The following is a 15445-nucleotide window of genomic DNA, read 5'->3' as shown; positions in this document are numbered from 1 at the left end:
AAATGCCAGCAGAAGCATAATGGAGAAGAGTTCATTTCCATTTAGGAAGCCATCATGGAGCCCACCCCAAATTGAGTGTATAGAATCATTAACATATCCTGGGCAGGCCATTGGTGCCTGTAAGTCAGGTAGTCTGAGGCTTCATGTAGCACAGTAGGCCGAGAAAAGGCCCTCTTACCACCCCACCACCCTCGTCCTACCAAGACACAAAGCGTCTTACTCTGCAGCTTCAAAAGGAGCAATCCGGCCATCTCTGGAAGTTAATTGATGCCCTCTGGGATTGATTGTTACCTCTTGCATTTTGAGGCCTTTGGAAGGCCTGTAATAGAACCGGCATGTGTTGTAAACAGGTATAGGGCCCATCGGGGAATGCATCAGGAGACAGAAAGGGCAGAATTTCCTGGGAAATTTCCCAGATACAACCCCTTGATGGAGGAGGTAAGTGGAAAATCAGTAGCCTGCTCTGAATGGACAGAATCCAAGAAGAACTGTGTTTTGTCCCATTTTCCCACCCCCTCTCACATTTACCCTGGCGATGTACCCAGGGCTGGATCCACTGCCACTCACTATTATGGGTTAGTCTAATGTATAAGTATTCAATGCCAGTTTATCCACTTGTACTCTTAATTCCCTCAACAGACATATATATGTCCGGTATTTATTTAAACCACATCACCCATTGTATGCATTTTATTACAAACTATATAATACAAGGACTATTGCTCTCTTTGCAGGGCTTGGCAGTTGCTCACTTTGTCTGGATTGCACCAGTGCAAGTAGTTCTTTTAATGGGATTGCTGTGGAATGAACTTACTGAATTTGCATTTTGTGGATTGGGATTCCTAATAATGCTTGCTCTTTTCCAAGCCTGGCTGGGGAAGAAGATGATGCAATACAGGTGACAAATTCTTTTATCTCAACCCTTCCATAATTATTAGCAAGAACTAATTTATCAAGTGCAGTAAAATTTGCTGGACAAATCATTCCTTAGTGCATGCCTTTATGACCTTAAATACATGTTCACAAATGTCAGCTTAGCTTAGTTGACACTCTTGGCTCTGAGCCTGGAGATTGTCAATTCATTGTCCATTATGGACCTGAGCTTATAATGCAGGTAGGGTATCTTGGTGAAGTACTGAGGGAATGCTACATTCGAAGAGGAGTCATCTTTTGGATAAGATGTTAAACCCAGATCCTGTCTGCCAGCACAGGTGGACATAAAGATCCCATGGTCTTATTTGAAGAAGAATCTTCCTATGTCCTGATCAACATTTTCCTCTCAACCAACAGCAAAAACAAATTAATTGACCAGATCATTATTTATCGTTTGTGGATTTTGCTGAGCACAAATTGACTGCTGTGTCTACCTGCATACCAACAATGACTGCACTTCAAAAGTAATCCATTGGGCATAAAGTGCTTTGCGACATCCTGAGAATGTAATCAAGAGCTATATAGATAACACAAGTTTTTTTCATCCATTTGGATTGCTGCACTTTTTCCCAAATAGTAATCACAAAGTAAAACAACTTCTACGATCAAATCCAGGTTCTACAGTCCTTTTCAGAATTCGGGCATATATATATATATATATATATATAATTCAGTAAATATTTTGTTTGAAAAACTGTCATATTCATCAGTCTGTGCTTTAAAAAAGCATGCTAAGCTTAACTACTTTTGAAAAATATGGGCCCAGAATTTGGTGGAATGGAGCATCTTGTGGCATGCTCTATTACTTAGACTTTATCCCTCACCCTTCTGCTTGAACTATTTTTGCACTACAAATGTGAGCACAGTAAGGCCAACAAGGCATCTGGAGCCTTGGTGAATGACAGGACCAACAATCTGTCTCTTAATCAATGAGAGTTAAGGATTCTAACAGAAACAGAGGAAAGGCAGAGAAGAAATTAGAGTGAATTAGAGTCAAACCAAGTACAGAAAGAGAAATACAGAGGGAAAGAAAGTTTGGATTAAGAGAGCGAGAGAGAGAGAAAAAAGGTAGAGAAAGGAAAAGTAAGAAAAATACAAAAGATTGAAATTTTAAAAACCTTTAAGGACAATTTAGTACCTGCAGGAATGAGACTCTACAGTTTCAATTGTTCCCTTTCTGTGTCATAGACTGAGTGGCATTGCAGCAACTTAAATCTAGTCAGTAAAAGGTTCCTTATGCTGTTACGTACCAGCCCTACCTTTCTGCGATGAATTATATTGGAAATTAATGCACAATTGCCGCAATTTCTTGAAAATCATGAACTCACTGGGAGATTGACAGCAAGCTGCCATCTTTAATGTGACCAACAGAGGAACAGCATAAATTGTCAAGCAACTAATGTCAACTCACAACATTTCCTCCCCACAAATTGCTGGACGATTTATACTCTAATATTGGCATGCTCATTAAGCTCATCATTATTTTTTCAGCAAATTCTGGCCATGATTCAAACAATACCCTTAATCTGTGCTTGACATCTTCAAAATAGACCTAACAGGAACTATTTCATTCCTGCTACTTGTTTCAATGCTCATAGCTATTGGCAGTTCTGTAGTGCCAAAAGAATACTTAACTTCACTCCTCAAAGTGTATTTTATTCGACTTCTTTGTCTCCATCTCTGGGGATAGGCTTTCTCCACTAATATTCATTATAAGCCCATCGACTCCCACAGCTACCTTGACTACACTTCTTAACACCCTACTTCCTGTAAGGACTCCATTCCATCATCCCAGTTTCTCCGTCTCTGATGCATCTGTTCTGATGATGCAACCTTTGACAACAACGTTTCTGATATGTCTTCCTTTTTCCTCAACTGAGGATTTCTCCTCACTGTGGTTGACAGGGCCTTCAACCGTGTCTGACCCATTTCCCACACTTCTCCCCTCACCCCTTCCCCTCCCTCCCAGAACCGTGACAGAATTCCCCTTGTCCTCAATTTCCACCCCACCGGCCTCCACATTCAAAGGATCATCTTCCACCATTTCTTCCACCTCCAGAGTGATGCCATCACCAGACACACCTGCCCCTCCCCTTCTCCCCTATCAGCATTCAGAAGGGATCGTTCCCTCCGCGACACCCTGGCCCACTCCTCCATCATCCCCGACACCACATCCCTTCCCATGGCACCTTCCCATGCAACCACAGGAGGTGTAATACCTGCCCTTTTACCTCCTCTCTTCTCACCATCCAAGGCTCCAAACACTCCTTCCAGGTGAAGCAGAGATTTACTTGTACTACTTTCAATTTAGTGTACTGTATTCACTGTTCACAATGTGGTCTCCTCTACACTGGTGAGACCAAACGCAGATTGAGTGACTGCTTTGCAGAACACCTCCACTCAATCTTCAACATGACACTGAGCTTCTGGTTGCTTGCCATTTTAATTCACCACCCTGTTCCCATGTCAACATTTCTGTCCTTGGCCTGCTGCAATGTTCCAGTGAACCTCAATGCAAGCTCGAGGAACAGCACCTTAGCTTCTAATTAGGCACTCTATAGCCTCTGGACTCAACATTGAGTTCAACAATTTCAGAGCTTGACTGCCTTTTTTATTTTATTTTATTTTTTAACCATGTGTCTGTCTTAAACTTGTTTTTCATGTTTTTGCTTTTGGACAGAGCTGATCATTATTCTGCCATTAACACTCTCTCTGGATGAATGCATTGTTTTTTAATACAACTATTAGCGCTCCCTTTGCCTTTGTTCCTTGACATCTTTGTCATTTAATCTTTCCTGCCCTCTGCCTATCACGCACCTTCCCTTTAGTTCTTCTTCCCCCCTCCCCCTTTACACTTGCTCAAAACCTATTACATTTCTAACCGTTGCCAGTTCTGATGAAAGATCACAAACCTGAAGCGTTAACTCTGTTTCTCTCTCCATAGATGCTGTCAGACCTGCTGAGTATTTCCAGCACTTTCTGTTTTTATTTCAGATTTCCAGCATCCGCAGTATTTTGCTTGTACTTTATTCTGACTGGATAAATGATTGTACTCCAATTTAAATCTCTTGTTGCACTTTTTTTGTTATGTGGTATTTTAGGAGCAAATGGTCATTGGTAGCACTCAGAGTTTTGATGAATCATTCCCCATTCCCAAGTGAAGAAAAAAATGTGTTTATTTAAAGTTAAAAAAGCTGTAACGACCCCCAGATCATTTGCCTCTTTGTAGCATCAAAAATCCATGATTTTTGTCTGTGTTATCAGAAGTTAACAATGGAACCTCTAAGGTGGCATAATTAATACTGTCAAACTTGAGCCTGTGCGTCACTGAAAGCAATTACAGAATGACGTGACAGATGATTGCATCTTGCAACGATAACAGTCCCTCTGCATGTGGGCAAATATAAAATACTCCACCTTCACTGTGAGATTGAGGGGCTAAAATGAACCTAACAATTTAATTAAAATACACTGCTGCAAGTTATGATGCCCTTCTGCTAATGACTCTTTCGTTTATTAATGAGTCTCTGACAGACATAATTATAGCCTTAACTCATTCCTGTATTTTCCACATTGTGGAATACCAATTTAAAGTAAAAATAACAATCCATTAAACTTGCTGTTGGTGAATTCTGATAAACATTTCAAAGTTTCAGTAGATCCAGTGTGTGTTCATTATGAAATTATCCTTTTTATTTCCAATTTTTTGATGTACAAACAGTACATAGTTAAGGGGAATATTCAATGCATAAAATGCTTGGAGCTTGGACTCATGATGAACTGGTGTACTGGCAAACTCTGCCATGGGAGTAGGTTTGTGTTGCTGCTGCCCCAGTGAGCTATCATTGGGAAGCTCCAAGCGGAAGTGAATGGTTGTCTAAAGGAAGAGAAGGAGAACTGAATGGTAATCATACCTTTGTTGCTCTTGCACACCCAGTGGTCAGATACACAGCAGGTTTGGTAGAGGCTTTTAGCAGCATGATTTCATCCTTTCTCAGTTCAAAATATGATGCATGGTGTGTGTCAGCGAGGAAGCGAGGTAAAGAGGAGTAAATCAGAACAGGTAGAACTGTGTTATAAACAGAAAATAATGGGTTCCCTTTTTAAAAATAAACAGAGACAAACGTGCAGGAAAAATAAATGAACGACTTGCAATCACCTCTGAAATTATTGACAATATTCAATCAGTGAAGGTGTACTGCTGGGAAGATGCTATGGAAAAGATTATTGATAACATAAGACAGTAAGTTACATTTTGATTCTGTCCTATAATTTACATTCATAAGCTATCTAATTTGTAAATTAATTTATTTTATGGAAGCCAGCTATTTTTGTCATGCTATTTAAATCTAATTGACCACAGATTGGTGATAAGTTTTGGGCTGGTCATTTTATGAATTTTTGTCCGCACTCTATGTTGCCGCAACAAAGACTGTATTAAAGCAATTTGAATGACCCAAGCAACTTTCTTGCTGTAATATTAACTCTGTGCAACAAAAATAAACATTAACTTTAGAAATCAGTGAGAAGTTATCAGTGAGAAATAAAGTTTTTTTATTTCCCTTTCCTGCTGCTCAGCTTATCTTCTTTCATCCATTTTCTTTCCTTCCCTACTTTCTCCTTCATCAGTTTTTATTATTTTAATGTTATTTTCATCTAATGCACCCTTCACTTACCTGTTTACTCTGTCCCATGGATCCCATTGTCCACTTTGGAGATGGGACCCTAACCAATAACAGTTGAGCTTTTACAGCCAATTAAAGACTGGAAAGTGCAAAGATTCACCCAGAAGTTTAATTAGTTGTATATGAAACCATAGCCAACTCTCAAATCAAAATGTAAAAGAGTTTTTGTTGTGCCCTGTTGTTTATTATAAATTATCATGAGTTCTATAAAAAGGTGATTATGATGATTCCAGTGTAATGTTTTTTGTGTTCATTCTAATCTGACAGGGTTGAACTAAAGCTGACCAGAAAAGTTGCCTACTGCAGATACTTCAGTAGTTCAGCTTTCTTTTTCTCAGGCTTTTTTGTTGTATTTCTGTCTGTGGTGCCTTATGCTTTCACTCATACCATAAAACTGCGGAGGATATTCACCACCATTTCATACAACATTGTCCTTCGAATGACAGTCACCAGACAATTTCCATCTTCTATACAAACGTGGTATGATTCTTTGGGAGCTATACGTAAAATACAGGTATGTCAGTGGAATAATGCTGGAGAAGGAGATTATAAAATCCTAATGCCTCCAATTAAATGTATATTTTATATCTAATAATTCAGTGCTTAATATTTGGAACTTTATTTGTGGCTTTTACCAGAATAGGATCCAACTGCTCACCAATTACTTATTTGATTATGTGAGCACTATATAAAGGACATTTACATACATTCGTACCTTTTTGTTATAATCTAGCAGAGTCAGGCTAAGTGTTTTTATCAGGCTTCATCTAATCTAGATTTAAGCTACTCTGCTAATTTATAATAGAGCTCCCACCAAGACCAATGGGAAAGATTGTTATGAAAGGAGGTTTGGATTACTGGTCTTGTGAAATTAGATTACATTCTTTGATTAGTCAATCTATGCATCATTGTTCTTTCAAACTATCAGGAAAGAGGTGTTTTCATGCATCCATCTAGATACAAATAACACTGATATGAAACTGTCAATTGCAGCTAGATAAAATGGATGGAAAGCATTTTCTGTGACAACACAAAATGATCTGGTTTCCCAGCTTTTTCACTTATACTTACTGTAGGAAATTCTCCATGCACCTCATTGAAAGATAAAACATGCTTTGCTCCCACTAACCAGACTCCTATCCTAATGTTCGTAATATGTACAGAGCAGACTAATGGGCTGGATTTTATGGGCCCCTCTGAAATGGGGCCAGAGGCCTGGGATGGGACACAAAGAATCCCTACAGGTGGCAGTGGGTGGAGGGCCCGTCGGCAATAAATCTTACTGAGGGCAAGCTACGCTGGCAATGGCCTTCTTGCCAAGAGGCCAAAAGAAGCTCTTAAGTGGCCTATTCATGGCCAAGTAAGGGCCTCTTCCCGCTGCTGCTGGCAACTTACTAGTGGTGGGGGCGGAACTCCGCCACACAGGGAGGCCACATTGTAAAATGAGGCGCTTCTCTGCGGGCGTTTTCAAGGGGATTCCCTCCTCCCTGGGCAATCTGTGGCCCAGGGAGGAGCCCTGCGGGAACCACTTCACGCCCAGGACCCCCTCTCACTGGACTGCACAATCACCCCATCACCCCACCCTTGCTGCGGCTGCCCAAACTGGGCCCGGTGACCCTGCCTCACTTATCTCTTCTCTGGGGTTCCAGCGCTGGGCCTGGGTCTGAGGCTTCTGCAGTACTGACAGTGGCCACTGCTCGCAGTGGTGCTGCTAATACTGCTGAGCTGCCGGCTCTCTGATTGGCTGGTAGCTCATTCAGGCAGGATTCCCATCTTTAAAGAGATGGGGATCCCGACTCATGAAACTTTGATGAAAAAAGACTGCAGGATCACTTCGAGGGTGGGTGGGGGGTGGGGTGGTGGTGGTGATGAGGGGCAGGAAAAGGCAGAGGCAGGGCTCCCCTCCCCCTGCCTTTTCGGCCTGGTGCTGGGAGCCCTGCCTCCGATACAAAATCCAGCCCCATGATGTTCACAATCACTTTGAACAGACAATTAAAGCTACTGTTATACTGCCATTTTCTTTTTGATGCAAAGCTGATTCAGGTGTGTCCTGACACAAAAGTTAAAAAAAATCACATGATCTGAGTCCTAAGAATGCTATGGTCAGAGTTTTAAAACTAAATCTCTAGTAGGTAGTCCCATTGCCATTGGACTATATGGGAACTTCATAAAATTAGTTTTGTGATTTTTGATGTTGTGCTGCAGGTGTCCCTGAATTCTCTCTTATGACATTAAAAATTAGTGAAGTTCTTTGCATGTACCCAAGCTGGCTCTAGTACTGATGGTATAACTACAGTCTAAGGACTACTTTCTGATAGAGCAGTTTGTAAACATAATCACACGCACAACAGAGTAAAGTTCACTTAAAATACATAATAATCAACATTTACTATAATTTAAATTGATGTACAGATTAATACAATCTAACTGTAAATTAACTGAGTTATATTCAAATTATGATTCGAAAGGTCTATAATACTCTGTTGTTGGTTTGTCAAATTCTGATTTTTACAGATGGATCCAAAGAAAGGGCCAACTCAAGCCTGTACCAAATCTCAGGTGTCAACAACCAAGTGTTCAATAATAATTTTGTCTTTCAGGACTTCCTACATAAAGATGAACACAAGTCTGTGGAATACAACCTAACAACAAAAGAGGTTGAGATGGTAAATGTGACAGCATCTTGGGATGAGGTTAGAATTAATTTTCTAATATGTTTGGAATCTTTTGACAATCCATGTACATTTGTGATTATATAAACATTGAGCCAACCAGTTTATGCTTTGAAGCTCATAAATTGATATATTCATTAAGCTGTAGATCTAATTGGAACCCATTCCAATTCACCATTAACAATTTTCCAATGAAGTTATATCCTCTGTGACATAATGAGTAATGTCTGGAATCCAACTAGGACTAGAGAAATAGCATTGTTAGAGGCTCGTCCAAGCACAAACTGTCCCCAGCTCAGTAACCACACCATTGAATATAAAGGACAATAAAACAAACTGGCATTATCACTCATATGAAGAGCCTTTCCCTATCTTCACCCTTACTCACTTATCTTGACCTATTTAACCTCCAGAAACTAAGAGTGAACAAGTTGGCTCAACCCCTTAACTTGCAATGCTCCCAGCATAAGCACATAAAGACCAAGAAACTTTAATGCATTAGTGAACTCGCCACAGATGCCATGAAATCAAAGTATACAATAGCTTCACAAAATGTAAATTTATACTTTTGAGACTCCAATAAATTAAGAAAAAGAAATAACATTTGTTAATAATATTGCTTTACATTGATGCTCGTAGTGGGTACCGTGAATAAATTGACCCAACAAGCAGTTGTCATACCATTCATACACACTACATCAATAGCATTTTAATCAGCCAGATCTGCCTGCTGGATCAGTACTGTATTCCATGAATCAAGCCATACAGCTTCAAGTATGCAGTAACTTGGGGTTGGGAGAAATCTTTCGAGAAAGGTTAGGAGAAATCTGTTAGAGCAGGGTTGTCCAACATACGACCCGTGGGCCAGGATCCGGCCCACCAAACGTTTCCATCTGGCTCACAGATGTAAACTGTTCCTGGGGCCATTCCTCATCCTCACCGTGACTGGGGATTAGAAATTTCCCTTTGTCAGTCCAGCTTATAAACTATTGCGCTGTCAGTTTCACAGGTGACAGCTGCTGTCTCTCACACAGTTGCAGAGAGTGGAACACTCTTTTAAAGTTCTTTTAAAAGTCAATTCTTTTTAAAAAAAGATCATTGTCAGTTTCACAGGTGACAGCTGCTGACATCAGGAATGGCCGTTTCCCAACAGACTCAGGGTTTTCTGGCGGGGGTTTTTTTTTAAAAAGCTGGCCGGAAAACCCAGTTGTTCCCGATGTCAGCAGCTGTCACCTGTGAAACTGACAATAAACCTTTTTGAAAGAGCTGACTTTGAAAAGAACTTTAAAAGAGTGTTCCACTATCTGCAACTGTGTGAGCGAGAGTGGAAGAGAGAGAGAGGTGAAGAGACAGAGTCAGAGGGGGGGGGGGGGGGGGAACAGGGAGAGAGGGGATCATAGAGAGAGAAAGGGGAAACAGAGAGACAGTGAGAGACAGGGGCAGAGAGACAGAGAGGGGGGACACAGAGAGAGAAAGGTGGGGACAGAGACAGAGAGGAGCAGAGTGAAAGAGAGGAGGCAGAGAGACAGAGAGTGGGGCAGTGAGGGGGGCAGAGATTCAGAGCGGGGGACAGAGAGACAGAGAGGGGACCAGAGAGATGGGGGGGACAGAGACAGCGAGAAAGGGGGACAGAGGGGGGAGAGACAGAGAGAGGGAGGAGAGACAGAGAGAGGGGGAGAGACAGAAAGACGGGGGGACAGGGAGACAGGGGGACAGAGAGAGTGGAGAACACTGGAGACACAGGGGGTGGAGGGGTGAGAGAGATACAGACAAAAGGGGGGTGGAGAGGGACAGAGAGAGGAGGGAGAGGGAAACAGAGAGAGGGAGGAGAGGGAGACAGAGAGACAGACAGACAGAGAAGAGAGAGAGACAGAGAGGGGGGCGGGAGAGTCAGAGAGTCATTTACTTACGACACAGAAAGAGGCCATTCTGTCCATCATGCCCATGCTGGCTCTCCACAGAGCTATGCAGTCAGTCCCAATCCCTGGCTCAATCCCCGTAGCCCTGCAGGTCTATTTCTCTCAGGTGGCCATCCAACTTCCTGTTGAAGTCATTGATCATCTCCACTTCCACCATACTTGTGTGCAGCGAGTTCCAGGTCATTACCACCCGCTGCATAAAAAAGTGCTTCCTCATATTCTCCTGCATCTTTTACACAAAATTTTCAATCTGTGTCCCCTAGTCCTAGAGGGGAGGGGGGAGGGAAGAGAGAACGAGACACACACACACACACACACACAGTGCGGGGAGATGAGAAAGAGAGATCAAGGTCTCTCCTGAAAGCTGGACATCTATCCAGAATACTCTGCATCACTACATCAAGTGTGTGGGCAGAGATTGACTACTTATTAAAGCAAAAATAATGGCAGGTATGTCACTAAATCAGTTTTCAATATATTGACGAGAAAGTAAGTCAATAAATTAGTCTTATCATTTAAAGCTTCTTCACCAAAATGCACATTTGTTGTTTTTATTAGTTAGATAAATTTTTAATGCCTTTATCTTTCGAAATTTGCTGACTGACCCTGCGGACTGAGCAAAAATTGCAATGTGGCCCTCCGCCCGAAAAGGTTGGACAACCCTGTGTTAGAGCTTTGTCATACAGTAGTTGATGCAGACATCATTTCATATTTTAAAAGAAGATTAAATAAATGTTTGAAACAGAGGAAGATGCAGAACTATACAAAGCAGTGGGAATAGTTAAGATTTCACAGCAACCACCCACAGAATATCCTTCAGTATTTCTGTGGACATTTTTAGTCCTTCAGATCTGCACTCTGCACAAATAATGTGCATTATGTGGAGGGATATACAACATGATTTACATTTCCACCTTTCCTCTTTATCACCCGAATCAGAAAGGCCACAGGATGTCTAGTGTGAGAAATGCATCATTCACACTGGTGTATTATGAATGGGAAGGTTAGGATCTATAAACCTTATTTGGGCAGAATAAGAGGAGTTTTGCTTTGTATGTGATCCATGCTATTTCTGAGCTGGAACGTGCTGGAATTAAGGGTAAAAAGGGACCATTCTTCAATGGAGAAATAGTAAATGAAGGAATAATTAACATATTTGTTTTTGCATTGCAATGCTTGGAAAAAAAACTATTGGAGGACCTCAAGCAATAACAACCACTTTTTTTTAAACAAACAGGGAATTGGAGAGTTGTTTGAAAAGGTTAAACAGAATGACACTGAGCGTAAGATGGCGAATGGGGACGATGGACTATTTTTCAGTAACTTTTCACTACATGTTACACCTGTCTTGAAAAACATCAGCTTTAAGTTAGGGAAAGGAGAACTGCTGGCTGTAGCTGGATCCACAGGATCTGGAAAAGTAAGTGATTACATCTTTAATAATGCATTCATGTTAGTAACATGCCATTAGAGGTGCCTCTGAAGCTAACAGTAAACACAGAAAATAAGCAAGGCAGTTTCCTTGCACTTGGAAGCAGCACACACTGTTAAATATGCCAGAGTACCTGCTGCTGTGAAGCAGAGATAGCTGAAAACAGAACTGGACACGGTAGGCTGCATTTTACAAGCTTGCTGCCGATATTCAGCACGGCGGCTCATTTAAATGGCTGGCTGGACTGCCCCCACCCCCGTTGAGCTGGAGGGGGTGGGCAGTCTGTCCCCGGCAATGGCGTCAGATGCCAATACCATTTTTAAAGGGCTTTGAGCCCGACATGATAATTTACATTTTTAAAGATATAGGCATTTTAAATTTATGTAGAAAAATTAAATAGTTGATTCATGCCCCTCTCCCAGCCCCCCAACAACCATACAGTTCATTCCTTGCCCTCTCTCCTCCCAAAATGCTTACAGTACTGACCTACCGCCCCCCCCCGCAAAGTTTGTAAACTTTTACCTTCACCCCTTCCCACCATCCCCTCCACCAATCATATTAGTTTGACCCTGCTCCCCATCTGCGCACTGAAATACTTACTTGCTCCCCGCTCCCCACCAGTGTCTCCGAATGGAGATCTGAAGGTGCAAGAGTGCCAGCTACCGCCACCAACATGGCACTGGAACGGATGGCGAGAGTGGATAAGTAATTAATTCATTAATTTAGCTACATTAACATATTTAAATTTGGTCCCGTCACCAAGCGGTGGGGGGCCTGCCACAAGACCTCAACGCCGCCGGCAATATCAGGCCCGGCCTTCCCGGTGTTGAGGCCTATGGAGAGCCTCTCCCGGAGGCATTTTCTGACCCCCCCCCGCCGCCATGACCCCGACGTCGGGGCTGCTGTAAAGTCCAGCCCAGTGGCTGTAAGGCCTCTGCCAACCCATAAGAATAAATTTCAACTGAGCCTTGAGCATTGGAGATTCCCAGTTTATGAGGACAGATTCTACATGTGTGTGATTTTTTTTTATTCATTCGGGGATGTGGGCATCGCTGGCTAGGCCAGCATTTATTGTCCATCCCTAATTGCCCTTGAGAAGGTGGTGGTGAGCTGCCTTCTTGAACAGCTGCAGTCCATGTGGGGTAGGTACACCCACAGTGCTGTTAAGAAGGGAGTTCCAGGATCTTGACCCAGTGACAGTGAAGGAATGGCGATATAGTTCCAAGTCAGGATGGTGTGTGGCTTGGAGGGGAACTTGGAAGTGGTGGTGTTCCCATGGATATTCTGCCCTTGTCCTTCTAGGTGGTAGAGGGCATGCGTTTGGAAGCTACTGTTGAAGGAGCCTTCGTCAGTTGTTGCAGTGCATCTTGTGCATGGTACACACTGCTGCCACTGTGCATTGGTGGTGGAGGGAGTGAATGTTGAAGGTGGTGGATGGGGTGCCAATCAAGCGGGCTGCTTTGTCCTGGAAGGTGTCGAGCTTCTTGAGTGTTGTTGCAGCTGCCGCCATGCAGGCAAGTGGAAGGCATTCCATCACACTCCTGATTGTGCCTTGTGGATGGTGAACAGGCATTGGAGAGTCAGGAGATGAGTTACTCGCCACAGAATTCCCAGCCTCTGACCTGCTCTTGTAGCCACTGCATTTATGTGGCTGGTCCAGTTCAGTTTCTGGTCAATGGTGACTGCCAGGATGTTGATAGTGGGGGATTCAGTGATGGTAATGCCATTGAACATCAAGGGGAGATGGTTAGATTCTCTTTTGTTTGAGATGGTCATTGCCTGGCACTTGTGTGACATGAATGTTACTTGCTACTTATCAACCCAAGCTTGGATGTTGCTGCATATGGGCATGGTATTACAACCGAGGCAGGAGGAGTGCACTGTTTATTCCAGTCCCAATTCTCCACAGGTCCCAAATATATTTCAATTTTCCCACTTACCTATACGGTCAATCATATACTTAATTTTTCCCAGAAAAAAGCACACCAACCAGGTTTCTTTAATAAACAACAGGACTATCAGTTTATTATACAACAAGTCTTATTCAATAATGAAGTAATACATACACACACAAATTGAAATATCAAAGCCCCTTTATCTATCCTTGCCCCTCACACAGACACATAAATACACCAGTTAACCGGAAAAATAAAAGGGATTGTTGTTTACAGCATTGTTACAAAGAGAACAGAAAGAAAGACACTTCAGCAGAATACTTGTCCTTGGTTTTGGTTTGGTGTCCCAAATGCATATAGATGGCTGTCACTGGGATCTTCCTAGAACAGTTCTTTCCAGGCGATGTTGAAGATCAGTTTGGGTAGGCTTTCCAAGAAATCCCGCTACAGAGGCTTCAGATAGGTCTTACAGCAGAAATGCAGCAACAAGGGTTTTCATTTCCCAAACATTCAATACTCAGGGTTTCTTTAAATATACAGGGTTTCTTCAAATACAGTTGGAAATAGGAAATTGACACACTGTATGCAGGGTTTCTTTTCACAAGAGAGACATGAGCTGGGTCTTCTTCTGGCAGGCAAAAACTGTCTGTTGAAATAGTTCAAACTGAAACTAAAAACATTACAGAAGTCAAGTCTCCTGACCTCTATAAATCTTGACCTGTCACTTCTTTGCAAACATGTCAAAACAACTCCTGCTTGGTGATTATCCCAAGCCAAATCCAGGAACCTTCTGGTGACTTCTTTTAAAAATACACAAAGTTCAGCAAATCTTCAAGATTCCAGATGAATCCATATCCATAATTCAACTATAAGTCCTTAAAACATATTTTACAAAAAAATAGAGGCACTTTCATAACAACAGGCTGCTTCAGTATCTGAGGAGTTTCAAATGGTGCTGAACACTGCAATCATCAGTGAACATCCCCACTTATGATGGAGGGAAGGTCATTGATGAAGCAGCTGAAGATGGTTGGGCCTAGGACACTACTTTGAGGAACTCCTGCAGTAATGTCAAGGACTGAGATGATTGACCTCCAACAACCATAACCATCTTCCTTTGTGCTAGGTATGACTCCAACCAGCGGAGAGATTCCCCCGATTCCCATTTACTCCAGTTTTGCTTGAGGTCCTTAATGCCATACTCGGTCAAATGCTGCCTCCATGTCAAGGGCAGACACTCTCACCTCACCTCTGGGGTTCAGCTCTTTTGTTCATGTTTGGACAAAGGCAATAATGAGGTCAGGGGCTGAGTGACCCTGGTGGAACCCAAACTGAGCATCAGTGAGCAGGTTATTGCTGAACAAGTGCCACTGTTGACGATCCCTTTCATCACTTTGCTGATGATCGAGAGTAGACTGATGCGGCGGTAACTGGCCAGGTTGGATTTGTCCTGCTTTTTGTGCACTGGACATACCTGGGCAATTTTCCACATTGCTGGGTAGATGCCAGTGTTGTAGCTGTACTGGAACAGATTGGTTGGGGTGCGGCTAGTTCTGGAGCACAAGTCTTCAGTAATATTGCTGAATTGTTGTCAGGGCCCATAGCCTTTACAGTATCCAGTGCCTTCAGCAGTTTCTGGATATCACATGGAGTGAATCGGATTGGCTGAAGACTGACATCTGTGATGCTGGGGGCCTCAAGAGGAGGCCAAGATGAATCACCCACTTGGCACTTCTGGCTAAAGATGGATGCAAATGCTTCAGCCTTGTCTTTTGCAGTCATGTGCTGGGCTCCCCATCATTAAGGATGGGGATGTTTGTGGAGCCTCCTCCTCCTGTCAGTTGTTTAATTGCCCACTATCATTCACGACTGGATGTGGCAGGACTACAGAGCTTAGATCTGATCCGTT

General features: G+C 42.6%; 1 protein-coding gene across 3 annotated transcripts in view; it reads left to right on the top strand.

Annotated features, from left to right (window-relative positions):
- cftr (CF transmembrane conductance regulator) overlaps positions 1-15445 on the top strand; it is a 149144-nt gene that overhangs the window by 36109 nt on the left and 97590 nt on the right. For all 3 annotated transcript variants that reach the window (XM_068050529.1, XM_068050531.1, XM_068050532.1), the window contains 5 exons: positions 735-898; positions 5051-5176; positions 5886-6132; positions 8219-8311; positions 11447-11629. In XM_068050529.1, the coding sequence (XP_067906630.1) occupies positions 735-898; positions 5051-5176; positions 5886-6132; positions 8219-8311; positions 11447-11629 (813 nt within the window). The remainder of the gene's footprint in view (positions 1-734; positions 899-5050; positions 5177-5885; positions 6133-8218; positions 8312-11446; positions 11630-15445) is intronic.

The sequence above is a fragment of the Heterodontus francisci genome, chromosome 18, assembly GCF_036365525.1.
Source record: "Heterodontus francisci isolate sHetFra1 chromosome 18, sHetFra1.hap1, whole genome shotgun sequence".
Classification (NCBI taxonomy): Eukaryota; Metazoa; Chordata; class Chondrichthyes; order Heterodontiformes; family Heterodontidae; genus Heterodontus; species Heterodontus francisci.
The sequence above is the reverse complement of the archived record's forward strand: the minus strand, read 5'-3'. Positions and strand labels throughout refer to the sequence as shown.